The sequence below is a fragment of the Schistocerca nitens genome, chromosome 4 (genome assembly GCF_023898315.1).
Source record: "Schistocerca nitens isolate TAMUIC-IGC-003100 chromosome 4, iqSchNite1.1, whole genome shotgun sequence".
Classification (NCBI taxonomy): Eukaryota; Metazoa; Arthropoda; class Insecta; order Orthoptera; family Acrididae; genus Schistocerca; species Schistocerca nitens.
The window spans coordinates 245,014,480-245,031,024 of NC_064617.1; the positions used below are offsets into that span (position 1 = coordinate 245,014,480).

The 16,545-nt window shown below is 44.1% G+C and overlaps 1 protein-coding gene across 1 annotated transcript in view; it reads right to left on the reverse strand.

Moving 5' to 3' along the window:
- Positions 1 to 16,545, reverse strand: part of LOC126253226 (trypsin-1-like) — a 180,608-nt gene that overhangs the window by 3,253 nt on the left and 160,810 nt on the right. The window contains exon 6 of the mRNA XM_049954414.1: positions 2,167 to 2,295. Within this exon, the coding sequence (XP_049810371.1) occupies positions 2,167 to 2,295 (129 nt within the window). The remainder of the gene's footprint in view (positions 1 to 2,166; positions 2,296 to 16,545) is intronic.

Here is a 16,545-nt window from a genome sequence, read left to right on the forward strand (position 1 = left end):
CATTTATTTATCTTACATGTCGATAGGTGTCATTTGAGTATTAATCGATTGTACAATAACGTCATATCTTTGCTCTCGAGCTGTTACATGTGAGCGAGCAGCGATGTTGCACGCTGTATCGCAGGGTTAGCTTATCATCTTTGGTGTGAGCGTAGGCGCAGTAGCAGATAGTGGTATGCTGTGTTAAAGTGAGGAAGCAGTTGTAATGTTATGTTCCAAATCCAAAGTCTCAATTTATCGAATTGCTTAATCAAGATGAATATGTAATAGTAACCGATCTGAGAAGGAGGAAGTGTAATGGAATCTTTTATTTACGTGAAGAGGAATTATAAGGTAATTTTTTGAAGTCACTCTTTTATTATTGCAGCGCCATTTTACACCTACCTTAATCTTAAAATTTTTAACTGATCATGTTTTTTTCAAAAGTAGAAAAGGAACTAAGTGTGTTCGGAAAATACACACCTGGAAATGGAAAAAAGAACACATTGACACCGGTGTGTCAGACCCACCATACTTGCTCCGGACACTGCGAGAGGGCTGTACAAGCAATGATCACACGCACGGCACAGCGGACACACCAGGAACCGCGGTGTTGGCCGTCGAATGGCGCTAGCTGCGCAGCATTTGTGCACCGCCGCCGTCAGTGTCAGCCAGTTTGCCGTGGCATACGGAGCTCCATCGCAGTCTTTAACACTGGTAGCATGCCGCGACAGCGTGGACGTGAACCGTATGTGCAGTTGACGGACTTTGAGCGAGGGCGTATAGTGGGCATGCGGGAGGCCGGGTGGACGTACCGCCGAATTGCTCAACACGTGGGGCGAGAGGTCTCCACAGTACATCGATGTTGTCGCCAGTGGTCGCGGAAGGTGCACGTGCCCGTCGACCTGGGACCGGACCGCAGCGACGCACGGATGCACGCCAAGACCGTAGGATCCTACGCAGTGCCGTAGGGGACCGCACCGCCACTTCCCAGCAAATTAGGGACACTGTTGCTCCTGGGGTATCGGCGAGGACCATTCGCAACCGTCTCCATGAAGCTGGGCTACGGTCCCGCACACCGTTAGGCCGTCTTCCGCTCACGCCCCAACATCGTGCAGCCCGCCTCCAGTGGTGTCGCGACAGGCGTGAATGGAGGGACGAATGGAGACGTGTCGTCTTCAGCGATGAGAGTCGCTTCTGCCTTGGTGCCAATGATGGTGGTACGCGTGTTTGGCGCCGTGCAGGTGAGCGCCACAATCAGGACTGCATACGACCGAGGCACACAGGGCCAACACCCGGCATCATGGTGTGGGGAGCGATGTCCTACACTGGCCGTACACCACTGGTGATCGTCGAGGGGACACTGAATAGTGCACGGTACATCCAAACCGTCATCGAACCCATCGTTCTACCATTCCTAGACCGGCAAGGGAACTTGCTGTTCCAACAGGACAATGCACGTCCGCATGTATCCCGTGCCACCCAACGTGCTCTAGAAGGTGTAAGTCAACTACCCTGGCCAGCAAGATCTCCGGATCTGTCCCCCATTGAGCATGTTTGGGACTGGATGAAGCGTCGTCTCACGCGGTCTGCACGTCCAGCACGAACGCTGGTCCAACTGAGGCGCCAGGTGGAAATGGCATGGCAAGCCGTTCCACAGGACTACATCCAGCATCTCTACGATCGTCTCCATGGGAGAATAGTAGCCTGCATTGCTGCGAAAGGTGGATATACACTGTACTAGTGCCGACATTGTGCATGCTCTGTTGCCTGTGTCTATGTGCCTGTGGTTCTGTCAGTGTGATCATGTGATGTATCTGACCCCAGGAATGTGTCAATAAAGTTTCCCCTTCCTGGGACAATGAATTCACGGTGTTCTTATTTCAATTTCCAGGAGTGTATGTTAGCTGTAGTAGTATATGCAGTTTCATTAGATACCGATGTACAGAAAACATAACTAGCTTTTGATAGTAGTAATGTGAAAGAGAGATTTTAAATACAAACAAATTATTAAATAATAAATAATCTTTGCGTATTTCTGTGGGATGTGTGCTGAAGACGGAATACATTAGCCATAATCTACTCGAATATTCAGTGACGGAAGTGGGAAACATTTCTTGACTACCATGAGGAGCTAACGCGTGTGAATCGAAGGGACTATTATCTGTAAAAGAACAGTAGACTCACCTGGCAGGAGTCTTTGTTCCTCTCCCCTCCAGCACACAGCATTCCTTCCAGTACGATGCTCGCGCGACAAATCCCTCTGTTCGTGACGTTCACCGTCACGTACTTCAGCTGCTCTGGAGTGGCCCCATTCTGCAGAAATAAGACATCAAGCTTATAGATGCACACTGTAGAACACCACAAAGACTGTGCAGTTCATCGACCTTTTCCAAGCGTAAGTCGTGCAAGAAGCGATCCACAGACCAATATGATGTTTGAAGCTTCCTGGAAGATTATAACTGTGTGCCGGATCGAGACTCGAAACCTAAACTTTTCCGTTTTTGTGAAAATCCTATATCGATCGAGCTACATAGGCGCCATTTATGACCCCCTCTCACAGCTTTACTTTCAGGACTGGTGGTCGCGCAAGGTATCGTGCCTATGGCTGGAGCTATAGCAAACGACAGCGGCTGTGTCAAAGATATTATGAAGTCAGGTGACCTCTTTGATATGTTATCTGAAGAGTGTGAAGTGACGGACAGGCGGCGAACGGAGGTGGACGTTCCGACTGGAGAGAGAAAAATGTTTTTACGAGTCACTCAGACGGAAACGCAGTCGAGAGCAGGGTGTTCTTGGAGGAATGGCACATGGTTTCTGTGACGTCTAAGAGTACAGCGTTTAGTTGCACTGCGGTAACCGGGTCGTGGTTAATATTTGCTGGTATTGCAGTGATGTTCTAGTGCTTCTTGGACGGAAGCAAATCTTTCGAGACAGATATTGCGGGGTACGGCTGAGCCTGACCGTATATGTGTGGTCACAAGGAAATAACAGCCACATTCGACAAGCACTGCTGCGCTAGGGTCGCTCTCATGTAATGCTTGTCGAGCTTTTAAAAGGACGATGTTATGATGTTGGGATCTGAGATCGGAGGCTATTATACGATACGTTGCCGTTATACACCACTGACTTTTTGCTGGATACGCTTTTGCTTGCGCGTCTTAGTCCAGATATTAATGCCACCGTAATACTTTTGCTGCACAGTAATTATTTCTGCTTGCTCAGAGATACACAACGATTATGGAGGTTCGACCGAGATCATGTTATGAATATTGCGGCGCTTATCTAGTTCACGAATACATAGAAACAAAGATCCTTTATCATCTAGCTACAATATAGCAGGTGAGCAACTGGAAGCAGTTAATTCCATAAATTATCTGGGAGTAGGCATTAGGAGTGATTGAAAATGGAATGACCATATAAAGTTGATCGTCGGTAAAGCAGATGCCAGACTGAGATTCATTGGAAGAATCGTAAGGAAATGCAATCCGAAAACAAAGGAAGTAGGTTACAGTACACTTGTTCGCCCACTGCTTGAGTACTGCTCACCGGTGTGGGATCCGTAACAGATAGAGTTGATAGAAGAGATAGAGAAGATCCAACGGAGAGTATCGCTCTTCGTTACAGGATCATTTAGTAATAGCGAAAGCGTTACGGAGATGATAGATAAACTCCAGTGCAAGACTCTACAAGAGAGACGCTCAGTAGCTCGGTACGGGCTTTTGTTGAAGTTTCGAGAACATATCTTCACCGAGGAGTCAAGCAGTATATTGCTCCCTCCTACATATATCTCGCGAAGAGACCATGAGGATAAAATCAGAGAGATTAGAGCCCACACAGAGGCATACCGGCGATCTTTCTTTCCACGAACAATACGAGACTGGAATAGAAGGGAGAAGCGATAGAGGTACTCAAAGTACCCTCCGCCACACACCGTCAGGTGCCTTGCGGAGTATGGATGTAGATGTAGATGTAGATTTCCTTGTTTCCTGTTTGTGACACAAAGTAAAATTGTGGTCACTGATTTGTATTGTCATGGCTGACCTAATGCTTATCAAGTAAACGAATTGCTTGCGTTAAGGCTGAGGTTTCATTGTAGATATTTCTAAGGTGAGATGAGAAGTGTTGAATTTCTTGCTGGACTTCATTATGATCTGTTTGAACTATTGCGTCTCATCTTAAAAGATTTTGTCACGTACCTGGACGAGATTTAAAAGTTACTGTCACGCAGTATGCTCTACTAGTAGTTATTGCATGTATATGATCTAACGCCGCTAGCCTGTGTCTAAAGTATTTATGTTACAGGTAACGTACACGCATTTCATTTCGAGATCCACAGTGTAAAGAGTGAGCCAATAATACCAAATTTCAGGCATTACTTCTCATCGCTAACAAAGCAGTGGCCGACGGGATTTACTTAGCGATTAAGAGCAGCGGTGTTTGCGTAGAGTTGTCAGTTCTAACACACAAGTAACACTGCGTGAATGATTGCAGTAATCATGTGGGACGTAAGACGAACATATTCGTTAGGACAGTGCAATGAAATTTGGCGTTAATGGGCTGTGGCAGCAGACGACCGACGCATGTGCCTTTGCCAACAGCACAACGGCTGTAGCACCTCTCCTGGGCTCGGGACCATATGGGTTAGAGTCTACACGATAGGAAGAGTGTGGCGTGGTCTGATGAGTTCCGATTTCAGTTGGTAAGAGCTGATGGTAGAGTTCGTGTGTGGCACAGACCCCACGAAGCCATGGACCCAAGTTATCAGCAAGGTACTGTGCAAATCTGGTTATGGCTCCGTAATAGCGTGGGCTGCGATGGGTCCTCTGGTCCAACTAGACTGGACCGATCACTGGCTGGAAATGGTTATGTTCGGCTACTTGTAGACCTTTTGCAGCCATTGCTGGAGTTCATGTTCTCAAACAACGATGGAATTTTTATGTGTAACATTGTGCCATGTTACCGGACCAGAATTGTTCGCGACTGGTTTGAAGAACATTTTGGACAGTTCGAGCGAATGATCTGGCCACCCAGATCGTCCGATATGAATCCCATCGAACGTTTATGGGACATAGTCGAGAGGTCACTTCGTGTAAAAAATCCTGCGCTGGCAACAATTTCGCTGCTATAGAGGCAGCGTGGATCAATGTTTTTGCAAGGGACTTCCAGCGACTTGTTGAGTCCGTGTCGGCCGAAGTGGCCGTGCGGTTAAAGGCGCTGCAGTCTGGAACCGCAAGACCGCTCCGGTCGCAGGTTCGAATCCTGCCTCGGGCATGGATGTTTGTGATGTCCTTAGGTTAGTTAGGTTTAACTAGTTCTAAGTTCTAGGGGACTAATGACCTCAGCAGTTGAGTCCCATAGTGCTCAGAGCCATTTGAACCATTTTGTTGAGTCCGTGCCACGTCGATTTACCGTACTACGCCAGCCAAACGAGGTCTGACACGATATTAGCAGGTATCCCATGACTCTTGTGACCTCAGTGAATGCTTCTTGTTTTAAAACTTGTGTCTACTATAATTACATTTGAGGAAACTGTTTTAATGTATTTGAGACATTGTGGATTTCTTCCTGAGTTTTTACAAGATAAACGCTGTTAAAGATATTGACAAGTATCTCTGAACTGCACTGTTACACGGATGTTAAAAACTCCTTAGCTTGATATTTTGTGAGTAATGATTTTCTGTTCTGAAGAACATATACACTACTGGCCATTAAAATTGCTACACCACGAACATGAGGTGCTACTGACGCGAATTTAACCGACAGGTAGAAGATGCTGTGATATGCAAAATGATTAGTATTTCAGAGCATTCACACAAGGTTGGCGCCAGTGGCGACACCTACAACGTGCTGACATGAGGACAGTTACCAACCGATTTCTCGTACACAAGCAGCATTTGACCGGCGTTGCCTGGTGAAACGTTGTTGTGATGCCTCGTGTAAGGAGGAGAAATGTGTACCATCACGTTCCCGACTTTGATAAAGATCGGATTGTAGCCTATCGCCATTGCGGTTTATCTTATCGCGACATTGCTGCTCGCGTTGGTCGAGATCCAATGTCTGTTAGCAGAATATGGAATCGGTGGGTTCAGGAGAGTAATACGGAACGCCGTGCTGGATCCCAACGGCCTCGTATCACTAGCAGTCGAGATGACAGGCATCTTATCCGCATGGCTGTAACGGATCGTGCAGCCACGTCTCGATCCATGAGTCAACAGATGGGGACGCTTGCAAGACAACAACCATCTCCACGAACAATACGACGACGTTTGCAGCAACATGGACTATCAGATCGGAGACTATGGCTGCGGTTACCCTCGACGCTGCATCACAGGCAGGAGCGCCTGCGAGGGTGTACAAAACGACGAACTTGGGTGCACGAATGACAAAACGTCATTTTTTCGGATGAATCCACGTTCTGTTTACAGCATCATGATGGTCGCATCCATGTTTGTCGACATCGCGGTAAACGCACATTGGAAGTGTGTATTCGTCATCACCGTACTGGCGTATCACCCGGCGTGATGGTATGGGGTGCCATTGGTTACACGTCTCAGTCACCTCTTCTTCGCATTGACGGCAATTTGAACAGTGGACGTTACATTTCAGATGCGTTACGACCCGTGGCTCTATCCTTCATTCGATCCCTGCGAAACCCTACGTTTCAGCAGGATAATGCACGACCTCATGTTGCAGGTCCTGTACGGGATACAGAAAATGTTCGACTGCTGCCCTGGCCGGCACATTCACCAGATCTATAACCAATTGAAAATGTTATTACGGCCAGAGGTGGTTGTTCTGGGTACTGATTTCTCAATATCTATGCACCCAAATTGCGTGAAAATGTAATCACATGTCAGTTGTAGTATAAAATATTTGTCCAATGAATACCCGTTTATCATCTGCATTTCTCCTTGGTGTAGCAATTTGAATGGCCATTAGGGTAGATATATGTTAATTTGGAGGGATTTTCATTTTCGGAATGAATAGATCATTTTTATATTCGCTGAATAAAATTAATGATATACGGGAAACTTTGATTATACGCCTTCTTAATGTCTCCATAAGATGCAGTATTTTGGGGTAGGGTACTTAGATTAACTAACGGCACCGTACACAGGAGAACTTTTGTGAAGTTTGAAAGTTAGGAGATGTGGTAATGGCGGAAGTAAAGCTGTGCGTGCGTGATGCCTGCCTGGACAGCACGGGCAAACGTTCCGGATTCTAGACGGCGTCCGGCAAACAATTTGTATCAAACTGGCAGATTAAAACTGTGTGCCGGACCGAGACTTGAACTCGGGACCTTTGCCTTTCGCAGACAAGTGCTCTACCAACTGAGCTACCCAAGCACGACGAGTCTCGGTCCGGCACACACTTTTAATCTGCCAGGAAGTTTCATATCAGCGAACACTCCGGTGCAGAGTGAAAATCTCATTCTGGAAATTTTTATCAAGCCTCAGAGGAGCGAACACTCTGCTGCAGACTGAAAATTCATTGTAGAAGATGGCACTTGACTTACATCATAACCCAACCTAAACAAAGATTAAAATTGAACGTGACTGATATTAACACCATCTCAGTATCCGACCGAGAACTTTCTACTTTCATTTGTTTCGTATAACTGCCATGATTACTGATCTTTTAAAGTCATGTAGATGCAGCTGAATAACAAAACAAAATATGCGAAAATAACGTGTAGAAAAAACGGTTATATGTAATATTCATCCTGTTAAATGATATGCTGTCGTATTTTATGCCTGGCTACTAATTCTGTTTGTGTGCACAGCATTTCAACAACTGACGCTGTCTCTTTTTTGGGGTGCTATAAGCGATAGTTTAACATCTGCTCTTTGTCTGGGCTGCAACGAATCTAAACATCACGGTCTAGTTGCAGCTCAAGCATCACCACAACTCAGACAACCTTACAGTTGCATAGAGTACAGAGACAATAATTTGATCTTCAGTCCTGGAACCACAAGATGACTATATGAATGGTAGGACAGTACGGCCGCAATATGGGCAGGCGCCCAATATTAGGTCTTTACCAAATGTTGAAAATGTTCAAATGTGTGTGAAATCTTATGGGACTTAACTGCTAAGATCATCAGTCCCTAAGCTTTCACACTACTTAACGTAAATTATCCGAAGGACAAACACACACAACCATGCCCGAGGGAGGACTCGAACCTCCGCCGGGACCAGCTGCACAGTCCAAGACTGCAGCGCCTTTGACCGCTCGGCTAATCCCGCGCGGCAGGTCTTTACCTATAGAACCTAAGAAGCCAACCGGGTCCTCTCTCATACACCCGGTTCCGATGTGGGCAAAACACAGAAGAACTTGCCTCGTAACGCCTTGAGATAATGACTAGATCTGTTGTCACACAGTTTAGACTACAGGCACACGTTCACTTGCAGCACTTGAAGACGACATCTAGGACCGTGACACCAGACAGATTGGATAATAGGCAGCAATAGAACATTAGGCCTTGGGTCACAGAACGTGATAATGACATCAGTCACTCCTCAAAATATCGTGTATCAAAATTTTATCGTGAACTTAACTAGACACCTATCGCTTACTATCCCTCCTGGTGAAATTTCGGTCATTACATTGGCATTGTTCTCTACCGTAAAAGGTGCAAGTGATTGTTTCATACAGTTTTGAAACAAATTTTGTTCTGCTCGTACCAGGTGACTCTGAATGGCTGCAGTCGTTTATAATGGGCAAAATACTGCCAACTTGGCTTTGTTTCTTTTTCTGAGCGAGTGATACGAGATGTCTACGTTATGAGATTACGTGGTTGTCACCTAATTCGAGGTGAACAACCAACTGTTTCTCAACTTGCAACCTAGGATGTATTTGTAATATATGTCTGATATTTTGTCCAATGTATTGCGTAATTCCTTACTTGTCAACCAAATGCCGGCCCTAAAAATTTTGTAATAGCATGTAGGGCTGTGACGAAACAAAATCATCTGCTGTAAAGGTAATTTGAATGTAATATTTCATCCGACTAACGAACAGAGCACGAAGAGACGGTTCTGCTGAACAGGCAACCTTTATTTTTTATCGTGTTTTAACAAAAATTTCTTCCTCATTTATCGTAGGCATATGTGTGCTAATTTCATATTTTACTGAATTCTACATAAACTGTTACACTTAGGATACTGTGTAGGGTCTGAGGGCAAGCCAGAAAAGAAAGACCTTTCGTTTGACATGTATGTTACGATTGTAACTTGTATATGTTATAAATGATGGTCCATTTTCTATATTTTGACAAATGCGTTATGATTGTAGCTTATATATATTTTAAATGCTGGTCCATTTTTTATATTTTGTCTTCCTTGTGAGTTCTGGTGGACAAAATGAAGTCATATAACAGTGAGTGAGCAGTAAATTGTGGTAATTCTGAGTCGAGCAGCATTTTGTGTTGTACATCCACTCTATGTGGACTGATCTTATAGGTAAGTTGTATGTTGGAGAGCTGGTACTGTGGTTTTAGGACCTGTGAAGTGACTGATTATGGATGGTAAATGGCCGCTTCAGTAACTGAACATTTCTTAACACTTAAATAAGTCATGAGTCGAATGGGACTGTTGGAACTTAAACATTTTGCAAATGTTAGGCGCTGTGCAGTGTTGAACTTTGATTATTTTATGCTATAATTATTATTATTATTACCCACGTTACAGACTTATTATCAGACCACGCGAAACGTTCATGACTACTTGTTCTTCCTGTTCTTCCACTACTGCTTCATTCGTTCACTAAAGTCTCTCTTCCCTTCTTCCGTCCATTTTGGCCTTTGGGCTTTAGGTGCTGTTTTCTCTGACATATCTTCCCACTTGTACACCTTGTGCCTATAGACGCATTTGTCCATGACGTCCGATGAATCTGTCTGAGCTCTTTCCAGATCAATTTTGACTTGTGTCATCCAGGATGTAGTGGTCTTGAATCTCTGGATGTACCCGAGGATTCTGTTGGTGAGTCTGATCTGTGGGAGTCTGCTTATGTGTCCATAAAATTTTAGTCGCCTCTTTCTAATGTCCGCTGCGATGTTGGAGAACTTCTCTGTAGTGTCCCTGGAGTGAAGCGTATATCCATCTTCCGTGAGTTTTAATCCAATAATTTTCCTAATGATTTTTCTTTCCTGTGTGAGAATGTTCTCAAGATCTACATCTACATTTATACTCCGCAAGCCACCCAACAGTGTGTGGCGGAGGGCACTTTACGTTCCACTGTCATTACCTCCCATTCCTGTTCCAGTAACGTTTGGTTCGCGGGAAGAACGACTGCCGGAAAGCCTCCGTGAGCGCTCGAATCTCTCTAATTTTACATTCGTGATCTCCTTGGGAGGTATAAGTAGGGGGAAGCAATATATTCGATACCTCATCCAGAAACGCACCCTCTCGAAACCTGGACAGCAAGCTACACCGCGATGCAGAGCGCCTCTCTTGCAGAGTCGGCCACTTGAGTTTGCTAAACATCTCCGAAACGCTATCACGGTTACCAAATAACCCTGTGACGAAACGCGCCACTCTTCTTTGGATCTTCTCTATCTCCTCCATCAACCCGACTGGTACGGATCCCACACTGATCAGCAATACTCAAGTATAGGTCGAACGAGTGTTTTGTAAGCCACCTCCTTTGTTGATGGACTACATTTTCTAAGGACTCTCCCAGTGAATCTCAACCTGGCACCCATCTTACCAACAATTAATTTTATATGATCATTCCACTTCAAATCGTTCCGTACGCATACTCCCAGATATTTTACAGAAGTAACTGCTACCAGTGTTAGTTCTGCTATCATATAATCATACAATAAAGGATCCTTCTTTCTATGTATTCGCAATACATTACATTTGTCTATGTTAAGGGTTAATTGCCACTCCCTGCACCAAGTGCCTATCCGCTGCAGATCTTTCTGCATTTCGCTGCAATTTTCTAATGCTGCAACTTCTCTGTATACTACAGCATCATCCGCGAAAAGCCGCATGGAACTTCCGACACTATCTACTAGGTCATTTATATATATTGTGTAAAGCAATGGTCCCATAACACTCCCCTGTGGCACGCCAGAGGTTACTTTAACATCTGTAGACGTCTCTCCATTGAGAACAACATGCTGTGTTCTGTTTGCTAAAAACTCTTCAATCCAGCCACACAGCTGGTCTGATATTCCGTAGGCTCTCACTTTGTTTATCAGGCGACAGTGCGGAACTGTATCGAACGCCTTCCGGAATTCAAGGAAAATGGCATCTACCTGGGAGCCTGTATCTAATATTTTATCGGTCTCATGAACAAATAAAGCGAGTTGGGTCTCACACGATCGCTGTTTCCGGAATCCATGTTGATTCCTACAGAGTAGATTCTGCGTTTCCTGAAATGACATGATACGCGAGCAAAAAACATGTTCTAAAATTCTACAACAGATCGATGTCAGAGATATAGGCCTATAGTTTTGCGCATCTGCTCGACGACCCTTCTTGAAAACTGGAACTACCTCTGCTCTTTTCCAATCATTTGGAACGTTCCGTTCCTCTAGAGACTTGCGGTACACGGCTGTTAGAAGGGGGGCAAGTTCTTTCGCGTACTCTGTGTAGAATCCGCCTTTGTGTGTAACATCAGTGTCTCACTAGCGTATAGCATCTTAGGTTTGATTACAGCGTTGTAGTGAGGAATTTTTGTGCAGCTGGACAAACATTTCTTGTTGTAAATACCCTGTGTCTTATATAATGCTCTCTTTATTTTCAATAACCTAGTGTTTTGGGCAATTTTCTCCTTTCCTGTCGGTTCGAGCACTTCACCTAGGTACTTAAAGTGTGTGACCTTGTTGATCTTGCCATACTTTCTGTTCAAATTTGGTATGTTTAATTTCGTGCAGAAGAACTTTGTTTTCTGAAAAGAGATCTGTGGTCCTACTTTTTCTGCGCACTCTTTGAGTACTTCTATCTGTCTGATTGCTGTAGTTTCGTTACCTGTGAGTAGTGCCAGATCGTCTGCTAGACAACCTACCTCCAGCTTGTCCTTGGGTCGTCCAAGTCGCACTGGCTTCCAATGGCCTTGTATTTGCAGCTCTTTTCCTTGATGGCCTTATCCAGCACTATGTTGATAAGGAGCGGTGAGAGTCCATCGGCGAACGCTTGTCTTGATCTCAAAGGGTTCGGCGATTTCCCGCTTGAACATCACCTTAGATGTCGTGTCTGTCAGTGTTTGTTTGATCAGTAGTAGTGTCTTGCCGTCCAGACCTTGTTCATGTAGAATGTTGAATAATGGCAGGCGGTCTATGGAATCATATGCCTTCTGGAAGTCAACGAAGGTGCATATGACTGGACTGTCCCTGACTGCTTTGATTTTCAGGGTAGTCTTCAGACTGAAGATTTGTTCTGCACAGGAGCGACCAGAGCGAAAATCCGCCCGGTACTCGCCGATCTTATATTCCAATTGGTTCAGTGTTCTATGGAGTAGGCCCGCTGAGAGTACCTTGTGTGTGACTTGTATTAGTGAGCTGCCCCTGTAATTGTTCACATCTTTGGAGTCACCCTATACTTTAATATTATTATTTATATTATTAAATGGACTACGAAATTTACGAAATTCTGCTCACGATTACGTGAATTCTGATATGTTGACCATCATAAGTGAACTTTAATTATTTATGACCTGGCGAATATTTTGCATATAATAAACACTACATACCGTTCATCGCCGACAGTGTTGTTCAAATAGTAATTAATGAACCTGCTCCCACTTTAAATAAGCAATTATGCGAACGTTATTGAATTTTATAATTTCTGTAATTTTTTTCATCAATATTTGTAGTATCACCGTTTTAACCCTTTCGTGATTGATGGCTCTCAGCACTATGGGACTTAACTACTGAGGTCATCAGTCCCCTAGAACTTAGAACTACTTAAACCTAACTAACCTAAGGACATCACACACATCCATGCCCGAGGCAGGATTCGAACCTGCGACCGTAGCGGTCACGCGGTTCCAGACTGTAGCGCCTAGAACCGCACGGCCACTCCGGCCGGCTTTCGTGATTGATGGCATACGTATGTTCCATTAAATTAATACGCAGTTTTGAGCGCTAGGGCGTCTATATCTAATGTCTGTCTAGTGCTAGCATGTAGCAAGGTCCTTTCGGAACTTGGAAAAAAAAGGCTATGGACTACGGGATGGACATGTAGGAGGCTATGTACCAGCATATGGGGCGGCATGTGTTTATAGGTGGCACAGTGCATCTTTTTCACGTTTCTCCGTTCCAAGAATGTTAGAGGTAAGTAACTGTACGAACTATTGAGGTATTAATATAATGTGTATCACAGGAACTACTAAAGTTGGTCCGTAGTAGCAAATGATACTCTTATAAAAATCATTAAATTGATAACGATTGAATATTTCATGCTATTCGGACAAACAAAACATAAAATGAGAGTGGTGAACACTCCTCTGTTTGTATTTTATTTGTTTAATTATTATGTGTTTTATATCTTTTTTTATGTGAATGTCATATTCTCCACACTTCCACAGATCATGACTGTATCAAGAATGCCTTATAACTCTCCTTTGGTAACTATGTACCATATGTGTAACTTATCATGTGACTGCTAATTTATTTAATTAAATATTAAAGTTGGCCTATATTAAAGACTCTCGTCACGTTAAAGTGATAATTTAAGTGTAATATGTCATCCCACCATCGAACAGAGCACAACAAGACACTTCTGCTGAACACGCTACATTTATTTTTTATCTTGCTTTAACAACAATTTCATCATTTATCGTAGGCACTTGTACGCAAATTTCGTGTTTCACTGAATTCTACATAAACTCCTAGATAGTGTGTATCGTCTGATGGCAGTCCTGAAGATAAAGACCTTTCGTTTAACGTATATGTTATAATTGTAACATATATTTTGTAAGTGGTTATCCATTTTCTATATTTTGACGTATATGTTGTAACTGTAACATTTCGTGTTTCGCATTAATTTTGGCAGGAAAACCGAAGGCTTATAAAAGTGAGCGAGCAGTACCTCGAGATCATTCTGAGTAGAGTAACAATCTGTGACACACCGTCGCATTGTGTATTGGTCTTACCGGTAACTTGTATGTTGGAGAGCTGATGGTGTAGTTCTAGGATTTGTGAAGTCATTGATTTTGGGCGACAAATGCCATTAAAGAAAATCGTGAGTCAATTGGAATTTACAATCGTTGAGCCTGTTGGATCTTCATCACTTCACGAATGTTAGTCAATGTGCAGTATATAATTTTGGTTATTTTGAGCTGATAATATGGATTTATTATTAAACAGACTGTGGGAATATACTCACGATTATGTGACTTCTGATATGTTCTACGCCATAAGTGAGTTTTATTTATTTATAAGCTGACGAATATTTTGTTTATAAACAAAAATATGGGACACTGTTTTTCACCCACCAGTGTTGTTCGGATAGTAATTAACGAGTCTGCTACCATTTGAAATACGCAGTCACGCGAACTTCACTGAACTTGATAATTTTTATAATTTTGTCTCAATGGTTAAGCTATATTTGTAGGACAACCATTTTAATATGAGTGTGCTTTAACTAATGGAATAAATCATCATCTCGTTACAACATAAACGTCTGGTGACGATTACATCAACTATTAAAGTGGATTTAACCTTTCTGTCATTTTATTAGTATATATTTTAATGAATCTTATATTAGTTTAAATTCGCATTACATAACCTTTGACCAAAGGATCACAGGAGAACACTATTTTTGCAGCGCGGTTAGCCCCCGGGCATGAAAGCAGACATGTACGGCTCGACCCTTCGATAATATCGCGCCAATATTCCAAACAGAACTGTACATTGAAACTTCCTGGCAGATTAAAACTGTGTGCCGGACCGAGACTCGAACTCGGAACCTTTGCCTTTCGCGGGCAAGTGCTCTACCAACTGAGCTACCCAAGCACGACTCACGATCCGTCCTCACAGCTTTACTTCTGCCAGTACCTCGTCTCCTACCTTCCAAACTTTATCCTTTCTTCCAGGAGTGCTAGTTCTGCAAGGTTCGCAGGAGATCTTCGTAAAGTTTGGAAGGTAGGAGACGAGGTACTGGCAGAAGTAAAGCTGTGAGGACGGGTCGTGAGTCGTGCTTGGGTAGCTCAGTTGGTAGAGCACTTGCCCGCGAAAGGCAAAGGTCCCGAGTTCGAGTCTCGGTCCGGCACACAGTTTTAATCTGCCAGGAAGTTTCATATCAGCGCACACTCCGCTGTAGAGTGAAAATTTCATTCTAGAACTGTACATTGTCCAACCGTGACTAGTGCCCACTCTCGTCATAGGATTTATTTTAAATAAACAGCGTTAGTACTGATCAGTTGCAGGTCATTGCTGCTTATAACTTATACTACCACAAAAAAAAAATAGTACACACTTTTAGAGGTTTCCAGTTCACTCAAGATTTATTGTTGTAACACCGCTGGCGAATTACATGAGTCACCATATAACACACGCGTTCGATTGGAGACAAGTTCGCAGATCGAACTGGCCAGGGAAGTTGCTGCACGTCTTACAGAGCACGTTGAGTTTCGCGGGCAGTTAATGGACGAGAATTACCCTGTTAGAGCAACACATCACCTTCCTGTTGCAAGAATGGCAAAAGAACGTGTCGAACAACATTCTGCACATATAGAGAGCTGGTTAGCGTCCCCTCCACAAACACCAAAAGTGAACGAATGTTGCACCTTATCGCAGCCCAGACCATACGGCCTGGGATGGGGCCAGTTGGTCTTGGACGAATGCACTCACCAAGACTACATCGTACGTTCAGGGAGAATCTGCTTTCACCGTGCCATTCCGTCTTCCACGTGGTTCTCTGACGACACCAATCGAGTCGCAAACGTGGATGCTGTGTCGTGAGTAGAAGACGCGCTAGATATGTGTATGTGCTTATAGACCCATTGCTGATACCCATTTCGCAACAGTTCGTGTTGACGCGTGTGAGCTGACATGCCCTTTTATCTGTGGTGCGGTAGTTGTTCGGTCGGCCACTGCTGCCCTTGGAATACGACGATCCCGACAAGCGGCTGTGCTCGTTCACTGGTGTGGGCTTCCAACACAACCGACGCAGCACGTCGTATATGTGTAGTAACTATCTGAAAGGACCATCCCGCCACTCAGAAGCCCATAATTTGATCCCTTCCAAATTCTCTCAGTTCTCTGTAAGTAGCACAAGTCCGTCTCCGTGGCGTGGTTGCCTGCTTACTTCACACGTTTGTACCACACTGAGCCCTTCGGCTGTGAGCATTCCCTATTAAATGGTAGACATAGATGGCGCTGTGGTGGCTGTGCTACTATGCTATCTGTTGGCGGAAAATGTTGAAATCATTATCAGTACATCTACTAGCTCCCGGGTGGCATATGTCATCATCGGATCAAAATCGACATCGTCTTTCCAGGTGTACTAATTTTTTTCCCGGAATTCCATAAGGTTGTTCACAAAATATGTTGTCATCTACAGAAAGGTAGCAGTGCCAAGAGACTGCAGTGCAACGCATCAAGACCTACG